The sequence below is a fragment of the Bufo gargarizans genome, chromosome 1 (assembly GCF_014858855.1).
Source record: "Bufo gargarizans isolate SCDJY-AF-19 chromosome 1, ASM1485885v1, whole genome shotgun sequence".
Lineage (NCBI taxonomy): Eukaryota > Metazoa > Chordata > Amphibia > Anura > Bufonidae > Bufo > Bufo gargarizans.
The window spans coordinates 635,462,475-635,483,880 of NC_058080.1; the positions used below are offsets into that span (position 1 = coordinate 635,462,475).

At 44.3% G+C, this 21,406-nt stretch overlaps 1 protein-coding gene across 7 annotated transcripts in view; it reads right to left on the reverse strand.

Annotated features, from left to right (window-relative positions):
* Positions 1-21,406, reverse strand: part of CAST (calpastatin) — a 189,116-nt gene that overhangs the window by 120,563 nt on the left and 47,147 nt on the right. For all 7 annotated transcript variants that reach the window (XM_044275982.1, XM_044275983.1, XM_044275986.1 and 4 more), the window contains one exon: positions 596-658. In XM_044275982.1, coding sequence (XP_044131917.1) covers positions 596-658 — 63 coding nt within the window. The remainder of the gene's footprint in view (positions 1-595; positions 659-21,406) is intronic.

Consider the following 21,406-nt stretch of genomic DNA (forward strand, 5'->3'; position numbering starts at 1 on the left):
TAGGAAATTTTGTCCCCGATAATCTGACAATTGGGACGTGTAAATGCGCCTTAATCTTGCCTGTAATGATAAGCAGATAACTGCAGTAAAGTGATTTGTACAGACCAATACATGGCACCTATTATTAGGCTTAGTGGCCAGTGCGAAAACGGCAGGATTTCTTTTAAACGGAACCCGTCACCTAGAAAATGCATATTAAACCGCCAGCAGTACCTTATTGCAGCCTGTACCATGACTATAAAGGTGTCTGTGTCTATTCTGTGCAATGCGGCAAAAGTAAAAAAAAAAAGACTTTTATTCAACTGGCCGCGCTATGTAAACGATAGTCTTGAAGTCAAGGGGCAGCGGCTTTCTCACCCGAAGACAAGCGCCCGCCCCCTTTTCCTCCCCTTAGCGTAGAGAGGGGTGAACTTTTTCACCCTGTACAAGCTTCGCAGATTTGACGGACAGTAGGCTGTATTGGTGAACTGGTAAAGATGTGAGATTTGCTTTTCGTGACATTTTGAGAATATTATATGAACCGATTCTCCCACTGAATTCTGCGGACCAGCGAATCTGTGAAACAGGTGGTAGACAAGGAGAGCATTGTCCTTACCTTGCTACTGCTGGCGGCTGCAGCACTGGTGCTTGCACTTGTTGCACTAGCTCCATGTTTCTTCTGTAAAATGGAACAAACCAGAAAATGTTATTTTGAGGATTGTGCTCCGCAGTCATATACAATACAAGAGAGGTACAAATTATAAATGCTAGGCAGGAAATGTGCAGTAATTGCTTCATGAAATTAGCGAGGCAGAAGCCTTTACTGGGCTAAGGCGACTTTCACACTTGCATTTACATTTTCCGGTATTGAGATCCGTCATAGGATCTCAATACCGGAGAAAAATGCTTCCATTTTGTCCCCATTCATTGTCAATGGGGACAAAATGTAACTGAACAGAAAAGAATGCTCCAAAATGCATTCAGTTCTGTTTGGTTGCGTTCCCATACCGCAGAACAAGCCGCAGCAAGCTACGGTTTTCTTTCCGTCCTGGGATGCGGAGCAAGATGGATCCGGCATTACCCCCGATGCAATTCATTGGGACGGATCTGTTTTCTCTGACACAATCGAAAACGGATCTTGGCAATGTTAAAGATAATACAACCGGATCCGTTCATACCGGATGCAGATGGTTGTATTATCAGAAACGGAAGCGGTTTTTTTTTTTGCTGATCCCTACCGGATCAGGCAAAAACGCAAGTGTGAAAGTAGCCTAATATGACCATAGGATGTTAGGCTTTGTCACACACAGCAGATGCTACTGTCACATGTGGCAAGTGCCATACAATGCCACAATAGTTCAGTCTTACAACAGTGCCCGTTTCATCTAATGCAATAAGTCCTGTAAACCACCTGGTTTTAGACTTGTAAATGAGATTTCAAAACAATTAGTTTTTTTTTTAAGTGATGTAAAACATTGTCAAAACAGTAAAGTGTGAACAAGGCCTTAATATCAAAACGTTGCATGACATACATAAGACACACGCTAAAAACCACTGAAAGACATGACCTAGTCACAAGTCTCTTGTCCAGTGATATGGTTTTAAATGTACTTAGTAGCAAGTTTTAGTAATGCTATGGTAACTCTGGTATTGCTAGGTAACATAGTATTCCAAGTATTCTGTGCTGACATGAGCTAGCTGGATAGCCACAAGCAGGGTCATAAGAGCCACATGTGGAGCACCATAACATCATACGTACCACCATGGCAATATGTGGAACACTGATATAGAAAGTGCAGCAGGATGTGTGTGATTTATGGCAGCAGTAATTAATTGCTATCAATAGGCAGAGAATTGTCACAGATTACTACAGTCCCTAGGAAGTGATGCAGTACATCCCTTCCACTAGAGACCATGAAGTGACAGGAGTGATGTAAATAGAGCCTTATATCTGCACATAATGCATAATGAATATTTTGCTACTGTATCTTGCTTTATTTAGGCCTCCACAACACAGATCTTTCATTAACTTGCCCAGTCTCTAATAATAATGACATGACTCTGCTCATTCTGTCCCAGTCTATACAGCAAAGTTGACAAGGGTGTATATAAGAAAACAATTTGAATAATATGTAAGGATTTTTTTCTTGTTCCCTTTAATTAGCTTCTAAAAAAAAATTATCCTTTAAATTAGTGATCCCCAACCACCAGGCCATGGCCTATACCGGGCTGTGGATCATCTAGTATTCGTCTCTAGGGGTCGCCGAAGTTGAACAGCAGGGACAGTAACTGTGTCTCGCTGTTCAGCCTCATAGGCTGAAGGCCACTAGGTCTGAGGCCTATGAGGCAGTGGTACGATGCAGGATGGTTGCAATGACTGACAGCATCACAGACAGTGGGAATGAGGAGAGTATTTTTTATTTTTTGTGGACACTACTGCAGGCACTATAGGGGAGGGGTTGGGGAATTATATATACTGTGGGGATTAATTGTTAAGAGGCCACTACTGGGGGGAACTATATGTGAAGAGACCACTACTGGGGGGCATTATATGTAAACAGGACACTACTGGTGGGCATTGTATGTAAACAGGCCCCTACTGGCGGGCATTATATGTACAGATGGCCCTACTGGGGGGACATTATAAGTAGAGATGGCACTACTGGGGGGCATTATATATACAGATGGCACTACTGGGGGGACATTATAAGTAGAGATGGCACTACTGGGGGGCATCATATATACAGATGGCACTACTGGGGGGACATTATAAGTAGAGATGGCACTACTGGGGGACATTATATATACAGATGGCACTACTGGGGGGCATTATATCTATTGAGGCCTAAATGGAAATTACTTCTGAGCAGGACTGGGGCCTAAATGGGGATGATTACTAAGTAGGAGCATAAAAGGAGGCCTTATTACTAAATAGGCGTGTTCTGTGTGTCCATTTATGCAGAAACAAGTTGTGATCAGGAGACGTCATCATAGTGATCTGTCAATGACTGAAATTTTTTTTTAAGGGAACAACTCCAGTCAAAGGAGACATCACCTGTAAATCACTGTGTGGGGGCCTTAATGGGATTATTAACCACTTCCCCACCACCCATTGACTATAAACATCCTTGGGTGGTCGGTTTATCTCTGAATGGACTTTCTGGAACGTCCTTTCAGAGATGGCAGCTGCACGCTTAAAATCCCAATTAAAATGGAAAATCTGGAAAAAAAATGTGAAATTTTGAAATTTCACCTCTATTTTGCTTTAATTCCAATGGAATACCTAGAGGATGAACAACATTTATAAAACCAGTTTTGAATAGTTTGAAGGGTGTCGTTTCTAAAATGGGGTCATTTATTGGTTGGTTCTATTATGTAAGCCCCACAAAGTGACTTCAGAACTGAACTTGGTCCTTAAAAAAGTTGACTTTGGACATTTTCCTAAAAATTTCAAAAAATTGCTTCTAAAATTCTAAACCATTCTAATGTCCTAAAATAATAAAATTATATTACCAAAATGATACCAATATAAAGTAGACATATGGGGAATGTTAAATAATGAATATTTTATGAGACATCACTATCTGTCTTAAAAGCGGAAAGATTCAAATTCAGAAAAGAATAACATTTTTAAAAATTATCGTTAACTTTTGGATTTCTTTATAAATAAAGATAAAACATATTGATTCAAATTTACCATTAACATGAAGTACAACGTGTCATGAGAAAACAATCTCAGAATGGTTTGGATAAGTAGAAGCGTTCCAAAAGAGACACATGTCAGATTTGCAAAATTAAGCCTGGTCGGAAAGGGGGTAAATGGCCCGGTCTGGAAGTGGTTAATGACTGGGATCTAAGAGTGTATAGAGTATGGTCATGGTGGAGTGGTATAATGATGTTATCCATTTTATATTTGTATGTGTCAGTATATGCTACTTTTGTAGCAGATCTCGTCACAGCGTTATTATGTATGGTTTTACGGCATCACAAATGAGAACTAAAAAGCCAATACTTTAAATAATTTGGGAAATCATTCCATGTATAATAAGCTCATCTTTAATATTATGACTAAATCTACTTTATTCCCATATAGTCATATAAGTCCAGCCACACCTACAGTGTAAAACATTCGTCATTATAATTACTGATTTAGAGCATGGAAAAAAATGTTTGCGTCATCCACTGAACTTGCTAAACCGGACCCGGCCACCGCAGTAGTGCAGTCTAGTCTCTGGTATCAGGCCGGTAGGACCACGCACTAGATGAAGGTCCTGTTGATTATGCTGGATGACATGACTCAACAGGCATAGAAATAGTAAGTGAACGTGTCACTCATTTCCTTTAATGCACATGTATTTCTAAATGCCCGTATATATTGCTGCTGTTTTACAAAGCGGGCAAACATTACACCTATATATACGAGCATATAGAAAATGTTTGATTCTGCATGTGTCCTAATAACCAGCCACTTTCTGTAAATTAGGTGGCCTCAGGGGCGGATTGGGAACGTAAAGTAGCCCTGGAAAAAATACTAAAAGTGGCCCTGTTTTGTAGTCTGGTCCATACTGATGGAAGGCAGGCCAGCAATAGCATATTGTGGCACATTATACTAGGGCTGAAACGACTCATCGATGTAATGGAGGCAAAAAAATCCTCGATGCAATATCTCTGCATTGAGGATTTGTTTAAATCACCACAGAGCGCGAGTAAAGTGGCCTCCCGACTCGGCACCGCGCTGCACTGGCCAGGGCCTTGCGTGCACACATCGTCAGCATTGGGAGAGTGGGGGACATGGCATGGAGGGGCTGATCTGATGGCACTGGGGGAGTGAGCGACATGGCAATGGATGGCATGGCAGAAGAACAGCCTGCTGGAGTATACCGTATTGGGTATAGCCGGATACAACCAGCGATATGCTCTCATTGACTATAATGTGGTCCAAGGCCATCTGGCCATGTTCCGGCATACATGCTGCGTATCGTCCAAAGCTTTTTTTTGTCTGGCCAAAACCCAGCTTGAATGCTGTAACAAGGCCGGACCCCATTACAGTCAATCGCTGGAGCAGCCGGCAGATAATCCAGCTATACCCGATATGGTACATTCTGGCTGTTCTTCTGACAGAATGTATATTGCAGCTGTGAAAGAAGCCTTATGTGTGTGCAATTATGTGCTATACCACTGTAAGGCTACTTTCACACTTCCGGCAAGCAGTTCCGTCGAGTGATACTGCATTAATACATTCCTTTGGAAAAAAATGCTGTATCCGGCATTCAGGCAAGTCTTCAGTAGCATGCTGCGGTTTTATCTTTTGTCTGATCAGTCAAAAAGACTACTTTCACACTAGCGTTTTTCTTTTCCGGCATAGAGTTCCGTCACAGAGGCGTCTATACCGGAAAAGAACTGATCAGGCATATCCCCATGCATTCTGAATGGAGAGAAATCCGTTCAGGATGCATCAGGATGTCTTCAGTTCAGTCTTTTTGACTGATCAGGCAAAAGAGAAAACCGTAGCATGCTACTGTTTTATCTCCGGTGAAAAAAACTGAAGACTTGCCTGAATGCCGGCATTTTTTTTCCATAGGAATGTATTAGTGCCGGATCCGGCATTCAAAATACCGGAATGCCGGTCCTTCCGGTCTGCGCATGCGCAGACCTTTAAAAATGAGAAAAGAAAAAAAAAACGGATCCGTTTTGCCTGATGACACCGGTAAAACGGATCCGGTATTGCAATGCATTTTTCTGACTGATCAGGCATTTTTCAGACTGATCAGGATCCTGATCAGTCTGAAAAATGCCTGATCAGTCAGAAAAAATGACATCCGTTTGCATACAGTTCGCCTGATCAGGCAGTCAGTTCAGGCAATAGAACTGCCTGCCGGAATCAAACAACGCAAGTGTGAAAGTACCCTTACTCTCCATTCAGAATGCATAGGGATATAACTGATCAGTTCTTTTCCGGCATTGAGCCCTTTTGACGGGACTAAGCGCCAGAAAATAAAAACGCAAGTGTGAAAGTAACCTAAGAAATAAAAATATTGTTTTTATAAAGCAATACGTTATTTTAAGAAGGTTTTTCTTATTAGAGTACTCGATTAATCGTAAAAATAATCGGTAGAATACTCGATTGCTAAAATAATCGTTTGCTGCAGCCCTACATTATACCTCCCCAACAGAGCCAAATATCACAGCCCATCATAAAATACTGCAAGCAGCACAAAATACATCCCCAAAAACTTCCACTGGCCGGCCGTGAGGAGGGTTCAGACAGCCCCCTAGGCATCGGCCCATTGGAAAATGTCTCTGTAAGGTCTATGGCCAATCCGCCCCAGGGTGGCCTGCTGGAGGCGTACACAGCTCTCATGGGGCCCTACATCAAAACTTAGTATAGGCCCCCACCCAGTCACTCCCAGGCAACGTAGACCACAAACCACAAAGCCCCAGATTTCTGATGAATTAACTTTTTTTTTATTGAAAAAGTGAAAGAAATTTTAAGTGGAATTGGAATTCAGTGGAATAAATTTTATCTGACTTCAACCATATTTCCCAATGCTTTTACACCAGACAACTGGCATAAGCACATTGATACATCTCCCCCATTAAACTCTAAATCACTGCTTCCCTTCCATTAATGTTACAAAACTATCTACCACAATGGAGCTCAGTGCATAAGACTTTATACAGTTATAACTGACTGCAATGGAAACTGTAATCATCTCTTTGCACTGAGCTCCCCCTAGTGGCAGCTGTGTAAAAATAGTGTTTTCAAGTCAAAAAGTTCATTGAGGTGCCCTCTCCTCCTGTAGCAGTTGCGTGGTGTGCATCCATTGAAGGTAAGCCACTGTGGCCTGCTCAGCTTTGTAGAAGAACCTACACAAAGGATTCAAGGCATCAACATGACTAGCAAGTATCCTGCCTTCAAATGTAGACTTAAAAAAAAATCTGTGCCCAATAACCAGTGTCACCAAGGGCCAGGAATGGTGGAAAGCCTTCAAAATATATATATATATTTTTACATATTTACGGGACACTGAACATCTCCAACATATACCAAACAAGTAAACTACGGTAAAGGGGTACTCCGGGCTACAGATAGGTCATCTATATCAGATTGGTTGTGTTCGACACTCAGCACCCCCATAATTAGGCTGGGTTCACATCACTGCTTATTTGCAGGATTTCTTAACGAATCTCAGATGGAAATTGCTTAAACGGATGCCAAATGTGCATAACTGATGTTAAGTACCTGTTTTTTTTTTGTTTGTTTTTTTTTTTTACAGGATCCGTTATTCTCTTTATTTTTCTGTTCCTCTGACGAATAAGAAAAACCCGGCCTAAGTTGTTTTGGGCCTCTGGAAACTACACTAAGTATGGAGCTGGAGGCAGACGGCGCCATAGTTTGTGTAGTGGCCATACTTGGGTACTGCAGCTCAGTTCCAATTCACATGAATGATAGCTGAGCTGAAATGACAGTGTATGGAGCCTTCTGCTTTCGCTCCATATGCAGTTATTTTTCTTTGCCATGATGGCCTGAAACAGCTGATCAGTGGGGTTGCCAGGTGTCAGACCCCCACCATTCTGATATTGAGGACTTATTCTGGCTGCTGAAGTGACGTACCCGTATACTACACATGACCACTGCAACCAATCGCTGGCCTCAGTGGTCTCGTGCTGGATACCACATGTCATCACTACAGCCAAAACAATGTCACAGCCGCAGCAGCAGGGAGGAGAAGAGATGTAGAGCTGGAATGGAGGGGCTGCTCTTTCATAGGAAAACAGGATTTTCAGGACGACATTTGTTGCGCGACAAAAAGTCACGTGACAAATAGGGCGCAACATTTGTCGTGCGACATTTTGTTGCACTAATGTCGCGCGACAATTTTTATAATTGCAGTCTATGGTGTCGCACTGCAACATGCGACATGCTGCGACGCGACCGTCGCAGTAAAATCCATCTCGGATGGATTTTCTGCGACTGTCGCGTCGCAGTCGCAGTGCGACACCATAGACTGCCATTATAAAAATTGTCGCGCGACATTAGTGCAACAAAATGTCGCGCGACATTAGTGCACAAATGTCGCGCGACAAATGTCGTCGTGTAGACTATATATATATATATACTATGTGTGTACTATATCTCCAATATAGCTCCAATATAGCTTTCCATCGTAGACCTGAGTGATCTATGGTGGAGCTATGGTATATACCTGAAAATCCCATTTGAAAGAAGACCTATTGAGTGAAGAAGATCTACTTTGCAGAGATTTTGCAGCACTTGTAAGATATAGACGGAACTAAGGACTTGAATTTATTTTATACTAACTGAAATTGAGGGGGTTCGGTACAATACTGATAGGTGCAAACAAAAAAGAACAATCCCTTTTAGGGGGTTTTCCAGGATTCCTCAAGATAGGTCATCAATTTCCGATTGGCTGGGGTCCGACACCCGGCACCCCTGCCGATCAGCTGGTTGAAGAGAAGGCTGAGCTCACCTTCACTGTTTACCTGTTCGCCGTTGACATCGCAGCATTGAGCAGGTGTAATTACAACACGTCCCATACACTTCTGTGAGACGGCTCTGTAGTGTACACTTGAATAGGAACGAGCCGTCCCATTGAAGTAAATGGGACGGCTTTTAATTACCCCTGCTCAACGCTGCGATGCTGATGGCGAGCAGGTAAACAATAAAGGGAAGGCAGCGCTCGCACAGAGCACGGCCCTCTCTTCAAACAGCTGATCGGCGGGGATGCTGGGTCTCGAACCCCCACCGATCTAATATCCACCTGAGGATAGGTCATCAGTATAAAAATTCTGGAAAACCCTTTAACGAGGGCTCTCCACCACCACATATACTGTACATGAATATTTCATATTTCTGAATGCATAACCTATCATACATACACCATAACCTTTACGCATCTGCTCTTTACATCTTACTAAATGCCTAGGAGATAATACAACCAGTATAGATGGACTATCAGTGATTTGAGAGCTGTCATTTGTCACAAGATGAAAGTTCTTCTGAAAATTGTCGTCAAATATCCCATAAATTGAGCAAAACATGTTTACAAGTGCATGCCTGCCAATAGCCCTGCTGAATTATGGTATAACATGTAATGTATGCAAGGCTTGGATAATTGTAATTGATATGTCATAAAAAATAAGGAGTGCCCTGTGTTGTAAGCACCGGCGTCACACCTAACAATGAGCTTCCATGATGTGCAGTCACTCGATGTTCCTCCCACCAGAGCCGCTTACTCACCAGATGTTCCCTGAGGGTTTGCGGCTTCCTAGCTCAGGCATCCTCAAACTGCGGCCCTCCAGCTGTTGTAAAACTACAACTCCCACAATGCCCCGCTGTAGGCTTATACCTGTAGGCTGTTCGGGCATGCTGGGAGTTGTAGTTTTGAGTCTTTTTTTTAGCCAAAACATGAATGAAAAGAGAATTCAAATTATCTTTAGGATCTCAGGATCCACTACTGGCCTTGGCTACAAAAAATGCATAAAAACTTGCACCAAAGTTCTCTAGATTTAATCAATTCCCCCAAATAAGGCATACAGAACATCTACAACTTCACTGATTTTGCTTAGCTCAGCAATCTTCCCATAGGTCATCAGTATCCAGGGCCGTCTTTAATATTGATTGGACCCAGGGCAAAAATTTACTTGGGCCCCCTGGATCCCGCCTTCCCAGACCTTAGCAGGCAATCACGCCCTCCACCACAACACACACACAAAAAAATCCACACATCTGGTAGAGTCCAGTGAATGACTGTAAATACTTCCAGTACTGAAGACTCCAGCGGCTCAGGATCAGTGCTCTGGGCAGCTGGGCTCAGGCTGGAAGTGGGCACCGCTCTGCAGGAAGGAGACCAGGGCTCGGCTCACCCTAGTGTTACAGTGCACCCCAGCACCCCACAGTATGCAGTATAGCACCCTATAGTATACAGCACCCCACAGTATGCAGTATAGCACCCTATAGTATACAGCACCACACAGTATGCAGTTTAGCACCACACACTATACAGTACCCCACAGTATATAGTAGAGCAGTATAGCAGCCCACAGTATACAGCACCTCACGGTATACACCTCACTGTATACAGCACCCCAAACTATACACGATACAGCCCCCCACACTATACAGTACAGCAGTAGAGCACTCCCCCCACTATACAGGCCCCCCACACTATACAGGCCCCCACAGTATACAGCCCACCACGCAGTATACGCCCACCACACAGTATACAGGCCCCCCCTCCCCCACAGTATACAGCCCACCACACAATATATAGCCCACCACACAATATACAGCCCACCACACAGTATACAGCACCCCACTATACAGTAGTTTACAGTATATTAACATAACAGCCCCGTCACCTTTTTCTGATGTAATCTTTACACAAAAAAGCTCCACAGTTAACTTCTGCAACACTCAAGGACCTGTGATGACCTCATAGCCATGTGACCAGTAATTGCTAGGTTACTGGTCACATGGTAATGATGTCATTAAGGTCCTAGAGCAAAACTCATTAAAGGGAGTCTTTCACCTAATCTGAGTGTTTTAGACCGCTCAGATCAGGTTATAGACTCTTTAACCCTCATTACGATCATACCTTTGTCTTATGTGTCCCTCGCCCAGATAATGAAAATAATACTTTTTAAACTTATGCAAATTACCTTCTGAAGGTGCCCAGTGGCGGCGTTACTGGGCAATGTGCCCAGAAAAACACACCTCCAGCCGGCGGACGTCACGAGCGGCACCAGAGGACGGCGGGCTGGGAACTGGCCCGCACCTGCGCACTGCTCTGCCCATTATGGGCAGAGGAACATCCTTTCATATTGCGCATGCGCCGGCCGGCTGTCTTTAGTTGGCCGGCGCATGCGCAATATGAAAAGCTGTTCATCTGCCCATAATGGGCAGAGCAGTGCGCAGGTGCGGGCCAGTTCCCAGCCCGCCGTCCTCTGGTGCCGCTCGTGACGTCCGCCGGCTGGAGGTGTGTTTTTCTGGGCACATCGCCCAGTAACGCCGCCCCTGGGCACCTTCAGAAGGTAATTTGCATAAGTTTAAAAAGTATTATTTTCATTATCTGTGCGAGGGACACATAAGACAAAGGTATGATCGTAATGAGGGTTAAAGAGTCTATAACCTGATCTGAGCGGTCTAAAACGCTCAGATTAGGTGAAAGACTCCCTTTAAGGTCCTAGAATTAAGAGCATTAACACAGTACGATCATGATGCCTGTGTAGCCGACAGCCTGACACCCGGGGCAGTAGCTAGCAGGGCTCAAGAGGCAGCTGCCTTGGGCCCCCCAGGAGAAACTGGGCCCAGGGCAGCTGCCCCTTTGTAAAGACGGCCCTGTCAGTATCTGATCGGTGGGGGTCTGAATTCTGGCACCCCCACCTATCAGGTCCTTGAATAGGCCACGGCACTCCAGTGAGTGCCGAGGTCTTCTTGCAGGTTGCAATAAGCCAGTGATGTCACGTTCATTGGTCACAGGGCCTAGGCACAGCTCAGTACCATTAAAGTCAATAGGGCTGTGCTGAGACACCAAACCCAGCCTCTATCTAATGTACAGCACTGTGCTTGGTAAGCTGTGAGGAGGCCTCCTCAAACAGCTGATGGGCAGAGGTCCCTAGTGTTAGACCCCCACTGATCAGGTACTAATGTCCTATCCTGAGGACACGTCATCAATATAAAACACGTATTACTATTATAGGGTTACCAAAGATGTGGACAAGCCTTGCAATACCCTAAAATAAAAAAGAATCTTATACACAAGCGTTTCTCCAGCACAGTCTTCGTGGCACTGATCTAGTCCTCCTGCTTGTTTACGAACGACAGTACAACCGCTGCAACCAATCACATGCCTCCCTCGTGTCCCGCTTTTTGACTCAATTCTTTCTGTTCCTTTTTTTTGACCTGATAAATAAATGAGCATTAAAGAGGACATGTCAGTTCTCCTGACAGATCTGTTCTAGCAGCTACTTACTGGTACATCCTTCATAAAATATCAATTTCTGGAGCCTCGATTGTGACTCTATGTTGTGTCATGTCTGTATTATTCCTGCTAGAAGTTTACAAATTGCCAGCAGTCTGCAGTAAAGGTACTGCTGGGCGCTACCAGTAGCGGGTGTGTCTGACTGTTCAATCAGTGCTGCTGGTGTCAGACTGTACAGTGTCTGGCTGCAGTGGTGATGTTCCGTACACCTGCACGTTATTGACACTGTGAAGCAGCAGCAGGAGGACCAGACCAGTGCTGCAGAGTATGGCCTTGGAAAAAAGGGTAGGTATAAGGTGTTTTTTTTGTTGTTTTTTTTTACTCTGGAGGGATTTTTATTTATCTCGGGCAACCCCTGCACCTATTGCAGGATGCTAGCAATTCATTCATAACTTCTTGTAGAAATAAGGGAATGTCACAACATAGATTAACAAGAACAGATGCTCCAGAAACGTTATTACTTGGGGAATACAAGTAGTTACTAAAACAGACATGTCAGGAGAGGTGACAGCAAATCTTTAATAAACTTACTTAACTACTCCAGAAACTATTTGCTTCCTACCTGTAAAATAGGCCTCAACTTGTATATTTTTTCCTTATTAGGTGCAATTTGGACTTTAAATCTGTATGTAAGCCGTAGCAGGAAGTGTGTGTGTGTATGGGGGGTGGGGGTGGCGAGTGGTCCACAGCAGCCACACATCGCGCTGCTGGGCTGTATAGGAGGAGCGTTCAGGCCCGGGAATCAGCCTCCTCCTACACAGCACAGCAGCGCAATCTGTGTGTGACCACATCATTCTGCTGCTGGGGAACGTCACATCTACGCGATCATCAGGGAAAGATGAGTACTTGTGTTTTCTTTTACGAATGAAGCTGGAGAGGGCACTACTGAAAGGGGCAGAATGTGGGCATTACTACTGTGAGGGGGCAGAATGTGGGCATAACTACTGTGAGGGGGAACAAAGTGTATTACTACTGTGAGGGGGAGTATGTGGTCATTACTACTACGAGGGGGCACAATGTGGGTATTACTACTGTGAAGGGGCACAATGTGGTCATAACTACAGTGAGGGGGCACAATGTGGGCATTACTACTGTGAGGGGGCAGAATGTGGGCATTACTACTGTGAGGGGGCAGAATGTGGGCATTACTACTGTGAGGAGGCAGAATGTGGGCATTACTACTGTGAGGAGGCAGAATGTGGGCATTACTACTATGAGGGGGGCACAATGTGTGTACTACTACTGTGAGGGGGACTATGTGGGCATAACTACTACGAGGGGGCACAATGCGGGCTTTACTAAGAGGGGGTACAATGTGGGTATTACTACTGTGAAGGGGAGCAATGTGGTCATAACTACAGTGAGGGGGCACAATGTGGGCATTACTACTGTGAGGGGGCACAATGTGGGTATTACTACTGTGAAGGGGCACAATGTGGTCATAACTACAGCGAGGGGGCACAATGTGGGCATTACTACTGTGAGGGGGCACAATGTGGGTGGTATACAATCAATACAATCAATGTCCTGAGAGGTCCAATGCTAAGAACAGTGTCTGGCTGCAGTGGTGATGTTCAACAATAACCTGTGGGAATATTTTTCCACTGTTCATGTAAAATTAATGTGTCTGTTTTCTTCTACGCTGCAGGTTATTGTGATTGTAACTAATGTCTATTCCAGCTATCAGTATCCTAAACTACTGTACATATTGTGGGGTTTTGCTCTGGTAGATAGGGTAAGCAGGCTCAGTACAGAGGCAAAATACAAGTTTTTAACTCAAAACATCAGTGTTTATTCACACTTGAGGCAATTGCACAAAACAGCACGTAACTTTGCAGTCTTGGTGTTAATTCACACACAATGGAAAGTTCATACAACACAAGTCACCTTGCTGGCAGTTCTGCCTCCAGTAGTCCACAGCAGGCTTTAGGGGGCCTGTTTCCACAGCATGCGGCTCCCAGCTCTCCAGCACGGCACAAAGCCTCAGATCCCAAAAACAGAGACATCTCTGCTGAGTCCAGCTGCCTATTTAAGGACAGCCAGGTGCTGCCAAAACCCGGATCGGCACTTAAACTCCGGTCCGGTATTTGACCTCACCTGACTGGAAACCAGTCCAGCCGCACATGCTGGGAGGAAAATACCTGCCTTCCCAAACACAACCCCGCACTGTGTCACAATATGTATATCACTTTGTGGTTTATTTTAGTTTTCCTATTTGTCCTTAAAAAATGTTGGCTGTCCATGAGTAGGATATGTTGGCTGTGATAGTGACACATCCCCTATTTTAAAGATATGTTAATGAATCTACATAATTATGTCTGCATTCCTTCAAGAAGAATCCCTTCATTCCACAAACAAGACAAACATTGCATATGACAGTACTAAAGAATAAGTCATCTGCAGCGGAAGTGCAAACCATAAACTATTCAGTTTAGGTAATTACAGGTTAGGGTACTTTCAAACTTGCGTTAAACTTTTCCGGTATTGAATTCCATCCTAGGGGTTCAATACCGGAAAAAAAATGATCAGTTTTATCCCCATGCATTCTGAATGGAGAGCAATCCGCTCAGTATGCATCAGGATGTCTTCAGTTCAGTCACTGACTGATTTTTAAATGGAGAAAATCCAAAATTCCGGAACACTTTCCGGAATGCCAGATCCGGCATTATTTTCTATTGAAATGCATCGATGCCGGATCCGGCACCAAGTATTCTGAAAAAACGGATCTGCATGCACAGACCTTTAAAAATGTGAAAAAGATAAATACCGGATCCGTTTTTTCAGATGGCAACCGGAGAGACGGATCCGGTATTACAATGCATTTGTGAGACGGTTCCGGATCCGTCTACAAATGGTATCCGTTTGCATACAGATTGCCGGACGAAACTGCCTGCCGGAATCCAACAACGCAAGTGAACCAGCAATTTGCTCCCGGTGTCTTGCCAATTTATGCTCCTGCAGATAGGGCAAAAAAACAACAACTGGTGACATATTCCCTTAAGGCTCCATTCTCATGTCTGCAAATGGGTCCGCATCCGTTCCGCAATTTTGCGGAACGGGTGCAGACCCATTGATTCTCTATGGGGACGGAATGGATGTGGAGAGCACACTATGTGCTCTCTGCATCCGCATTTCCGGAGCGCGCCCCCGATCTTCCGGTCCGCAGCTCCGGGAAAAAATAAAACATGTCCTATTCTTGTCCGCAACTGCGGATAAGAAAAGGCATTTCTATGGGGGTGCTGGCCGGGTGTATTGCGGATCCGTGTGAAAGGACCCTTAAGGCCTCATGCACATGACCGTATACGGAACTATAAAAAAAAAAAAGTATTCATTTTTTCAGCCTGCAAAATACATACGGTCGTGTGCATGAGGCCTAAATCCGCATGATCAGTATTACAACACCGTGATACAGCAATACCTTTGCATCCATGTTCTGGACATAAAACATGGACTATCTGCGGATCAAAGGGTTGTGGGGATGGGGAATTGGGTCTCGTAGACACTAAGGGAAACATATCAAACTGGAGTCAAAATGTCACACGGTTTGGGCACACCATGGTAGCACACAATTCTGCAACTTTTTGAGAGTTTAGAGTCCTGCTCATCACTTTTCAAAAAAATTGTCAGAGGGAAGCAGGGAGTGGGTGGTGCAGGGGCACCTATAGCTGGCCCAAAATGTATTATAATCTGTGCCAGGAAATCAGCATAGATTATAATGGAAATCTACACCAGATCCCTTGCTGGTGTAGATTTATGTTTTGGAGTATGGACATGCACAAATGCAACACATTTATTAAGAATCGTGCACCTCTGAACTGTTCTGACGCATCTGAAGCCGGTCTTAAAGGGAATCTGTCTGTTCTGAAACCCCCCCAAACTAGAGTAAACTGTGAATAGTGGTAGTGACGCCCAGTCCGGTAATATTTTTATCTTCGTACTCACTTGCATTCTGACGCTGTGTAAAATGCATTGAAAGGACTCCTGAGCTCATGCACATAATGGAGAGGACTCAAAGAGGAGTCCTCTCAATGCATATTACTGCTGGTTTTTTGGAGCACAGCGTCGAAGTATGAAGATAAAAGTTACATAAATGGACTCGGCATCACTTACAGTATATCCCGCTTACTCTAGTTTGGGGTGTGTTTCGGAGCCAACAGATTCCCTTTAATAAATGTCCTCCAAAATATATATTTATTAGTGCCTTGTATAACCAGATTTCTACACAGGAGGCTTACAATATACAGTACTTACAATAAAAAATGAGAATTTTCTGAACTTTTTTTTTTTTTACCTGATTCGATTCAACAATTAACTTTGAGAAGCGTCAGATGGTAGCACAAAAAAGTTCATCCAGATTGAAAACATCAGTGAATGAATGAAGCAAAAATGTAAGTATATATTGCAGGCTGTAAAATAAAGGCAAACTCTTAACTTTTACCCTATGTCTGCTGGTCATATTGTTGCTCCAAGAAATGATTTCCTTGTGCAATAAGCTTCTCCTGCCTACAAGGGTCTCATTCACTGCAGCCTCGGCAAGCATCTGTCTTTACAGGGCATGTCCATGCCATGAGCTCTGAGAAACCAACCGGGTGCTACCAATGTGTTTCAGGATGAGGATCTTTTTCAAAACCATATACACTACACAACCAAAAGGATGTGGACACATCTCACAAGCATTTTAGCCCGAAGCACAGATGTCCATCAGCAGTGTACAGGGGCAGACTGGCCATAGACCTTACAGGGAAGTTTCCCGGTGAGCCAATGCCCAGGGGGCCGCCTGGGCATTCCTTACCGTCGGCCAGTGGAAGTTTTTCGGAAATGTATTTTGTGCTGCTGGCGGCAGTATTTTGTGATGGATTGTGGTATTTGGTTCTGTTGGGGTGGTATAATGTGCCACAATATGGTATTTCTTGCCCTGACTTTTAGTATTTTTTTCCAGGGCCACTTTAAGTTCCCAGTCCGTCTCTGGCGGTATACGTCTGAATAAGATGAGTACATTCACTTTAACGCAACAAATGGAGTTTAAAGCATTCATCTTTGGGCTCAACTTGACCTGCTTTCTGTTGCTTACTGGCATTTTCACTAGACAGAATAGTGTGGTAGACTGTGCTACTCTGACTGCCGAAAATGCCAGAAAGGAAAGGAAAACCGGTCAGTCGGTTCTCTCCCTAAAGGACAACTGTCAATCATCAATGGGTGGGCAGAAAGAGCGGAAGCTCATGAATAAGCTGGACTCTGTGACTCTTCTCCGGCGTGTGCCTCCAGCATTAGGGCTCATGCACATCATGCACAATATATATTTTACCTTGTCCGTTATGTTTGTTTTTTTTGCGGCCCGTATGCAGAACCATTCACTTCAATGGGTTCACAAAAAAAAACAAAAACGGAAATGACTCAGTGTGCATTCCGTTTCTATATGTCCGCATGGCCATTCCACAAAAAAGTTAGAACATGTCCTATTCTTGTCAGTTTTGCAGACAAAGATAGGCATTGTTACAATGGATCGGGGAAAAAAAAAGGATGCAATACGGATGTCACACGGACGTCATCCGTATTTTTTGCGGATCTGTGTTTTGCGGACCGTAAAATATATACGTTCGTGTGCATGAGCCCTTAATCTGTAAATTCTCAGCACCAAGTATGCCACCACATCAGTATAAAGGAGGTAACAAGTCCCCTTTAAGTTTTCTTTATATCTGTAGATAGGCGGAGTGTGCAGGTTAAGAGGAGCCATTTGCATCCCCAGGGAGTAAACACTGAACCCTTCTTGTTGGATGAATGCTAGCAGAGATACTGAAATCCAGGACTGATACAGAAAGTCAGTGGCGGACTGGGGTGCTTAGGGCCCACAATAAAATTCATTCTGGGGGCCCACTGCACAGCTACATGCAGATATTACCTAACCTATGTTTGCAAATCCCTACAACATTTCTTTCAGTAGCACGCTGCTTGGCCTGTGGCCCAGGCCCCATTCACACAACCATATTTTTGTTCTGCATCCGATCCACATTTTCTGCGGAATGGATGTCGTCATATTAATTTCAATCCGTATGTCCGTTCTGCAGCCCTGCAAAAAAGATTAAACATGTGAATGCACCCTTAGATAGTTCTGTCCTGGAGCCCCCTGTCAGTTGATACTGGCCGGCCTGCCTCTGTGCCCGGTCTCCTGATGTGTCTATAATAATAGGCTGGCTAGTGTGTTAACTCTACCTACTTTTTATATGGATGCACAGGCTGGTTGAGATGCTCTGCCCTGCCAACCTGTGCGTAGTGCAGGGGGTGGAGGACTAGGGGTCCAACCTGGCTCAGGGGCCCAGCAGGAATTCACCTGCTCCCCTGTCATTCAGTCTGAGCCTGCAGAAAGTATATTAGGAAATTGTCTAACTTTTCACCATTTACTTGCTGAAACAGTACTACTCCTTTAAGGCAGTGACTATTAGCGGACTGAGGGATTTTAGTAGACAGGCAGCTTTATTACCTAAGCGCTTAGAAATGGAAGCACGCAGATAAGGAATTACTCTGCATGCAGCTGCCAAGGCTCCACACTGCCGTTATCACATCCTCCTCCAGTACTATATACGGCATAACCTCTGGTCTACTGATATGCCATCAGACTCCCAAGTTTCAAAGCAATAAAGAGCTAATGTGTAGATGACTGTAGGTCAGTAGTTCAGGTGGATTTACATATCAGGCCAATTATCGGGGGGGGGGACGTTCCTACGAACACTCGTTCCCACGAACACTCGTTCCCAATAATCTGCCCGTCTAAGGCTCCTTTCACACTAGCGTTCGCTGGTCCGCTCGTGAGCTCCGTTTGAAGGAGCTCACGAGCGGACCCGAACGCAGCCGTCCAGCCCTGATGCAGTCTGAATGGAGCGGATCCGCTCAGACTGCATCAGTCTGGCGGCGTTCAGCCTCCGCTCCGCTCGCCTCCGCACGGACAGGCGGACAGCTGAACGCTGCTTGCAGAGTTCGGGTGTCCGCCTGGCCGTGCGGAGGCGTGCGGATCCGTCCAGACTTACAATGTAAGTCAATGGGGACGGATCCGTTTGAAGATGCCACAATGTGGCTCAATCTTCAAGCGGATCCGTCCCCCATTGACTTTACATTGAAAGTCTGGACGGATCCGTACGAGGCTATTTTCACACTTAGCTGTTATATGCTAAAAATAATGCAGACGGATCCGTTCTGAACGGAGCCTCCGTCTGCATTATTATGAGCGGATCCGTTCAGAACGGATCCGCCCGAACGCTAGTGTGAAAGTAGCCTAAAGGTGCCGCAGATCACCCAAACTGCTTGTTCATCAGGTGAAATGATCAGAGATGCGGACTAGGGATCGACCGATATTTTTTAGAGACAATACCGATAATCTGTGAACTTTCAGGCCGATAGTCGATAATTTATACCGATATTTTATATCTCATAATATATATTATATTAGTTGGTAGTCACTGAGGTGGTGGAAATTTGCATTTGGCACTAGTATATTATAAATGTAAATTATAAATTAATAAAGCCCTAAGTTGGTAGTCAATTTATAATTTACATTTATAATATACTAGTGCCAAATGCCAATTTCCACACCATCCCCCCATTGACTTTATTAACCCCTATCAGACCTCACATCAGCACTTTATTAACCCCTATCAGACCTCAGATCAGACCTTTATCAACCCCTATCAGACCTCAGATCAGACCTTTATTAACCCCTATCAGAGCTCAGATCAGACCATTATTAACCCTTATCAGACCTCAGATCAGACCTTTATTAACCCCTATCAGACCTCAGATCAGCCCTTTATTAACCCCTATCAGAACTCAGATCAGACCTTTATTAACCCCTATCAGAACTCAGATCAGACCTTTATTAACCCCTATCAGGCCTCAGATCAGACTTTTATTAAACCCCATCAGACCTTTATTAACCCCTATCAGACCTCAGATGAATAAAATAAAAACACTCCTCACCTCTCCTGCGCCGCGGTTCCTCTTCATCTCCGGGTCCGGCGTCTCGCTCCCCTGTGTTCTCCGGCCCACGCTGCACTGTTATCTGACAGCGTTCAGCGTCAGGTCATAGTGCGCGCACTACGTCCTGACGCTGTACGTGGTCAGGACAGTGCAGCGCAGGCCCCATCAAAGAAGACCAGGGAGTATCGGAAGCGCTTCTTCCCCGCTCCCGGCACCCGATGCATACTAGTGCTCGCTTCCATAATGGAAGCGCTTACTAGTATTCGCTTTATACGCATTATCGGTATATCGGCAAGGTTAGATGCTGATACCGATCATGTACAAAATTCTGAATATCGGCTGATAATATCGGTCATTCCGATAATCGGTCGATCCTTAATGTGGACACCCCAAGCATTGTTCCCAGGCAGCAGATCGTGATGTCTAACCATCACTCTGATGCCCAGGAGCAATGTTTTGTATGAGGATGAGTGATAGCAGCGAAGTGATCACAGCCGAAGTCATGAAGGAACGCTTCCTTCCCGACAATCTGCTTCTCCTTGGAGCATGTAAATGCGCCTTTAGACATGACATGTACTGTATGTGTGGAGAGCAGACATGAATCCTGCTTATGTCAGCATTGTTTTCTTCGCATTTTTCACAGAACTATTACCATGTCTCTTGGGAAACAATTCATTACTGTAATTACCCACTTGTGGCCCAAAGAGGATCTTGAATATCATCAAAATGGTCATGGTCTCATACTGTATATTGTAGGTAAAAGCACTATAGACTAGTTGTAAAGTGAGCAGTATAACTAAATACCCAAATCATGTAGTACTGCCTGAACTGCTTGACCATTCCCATGAAACACCAAAAAAGATCCTTCACCTTAGGCATTTACCCAGAATCCTAAAGCTCAGAATACTTTGGCGGCTTTCAGATGTACAGGTCCTTCTAAAAAAAATTGCATATTGTGATAAAGTTCATTATTTTCTGTAATGTACTGATAAACATTTGACTTTCATATATTTTAGATTCATTACACACAACTGAAGTAGTTCAAGCCTTTTATTGTTTTAATATTGATGATTTTGGCATACAACTCATGAAAACCCAAATTTCCTATCTAAAAAAATTAGCATATTTCATCCGACCAATAAAACAAGAGTGTTTTTAATACAAAAAAAGTCAACCTTCAAATAATTATACAAACGCAAAAACACAAAATGCAATTGCACACTGCAACCAGCACTCTGCCCTGCCTTTATGCTGGATGTTGAATAAGGCATTGGTGTACATTTTGGCCAAAGCGTAATAAGCCACTCACCACGTCAAGGTCGCCTTAATGAGTGGTCCCTAACACTAGTTCCTACCTTTTATGGGCCATGACAGCCACACAAAGTCCAGGGAGCGCAGGTACAGCATGCACGCCAGGCACACTCTGCTTTTAACCCCGTCTGGTGCCATTACAG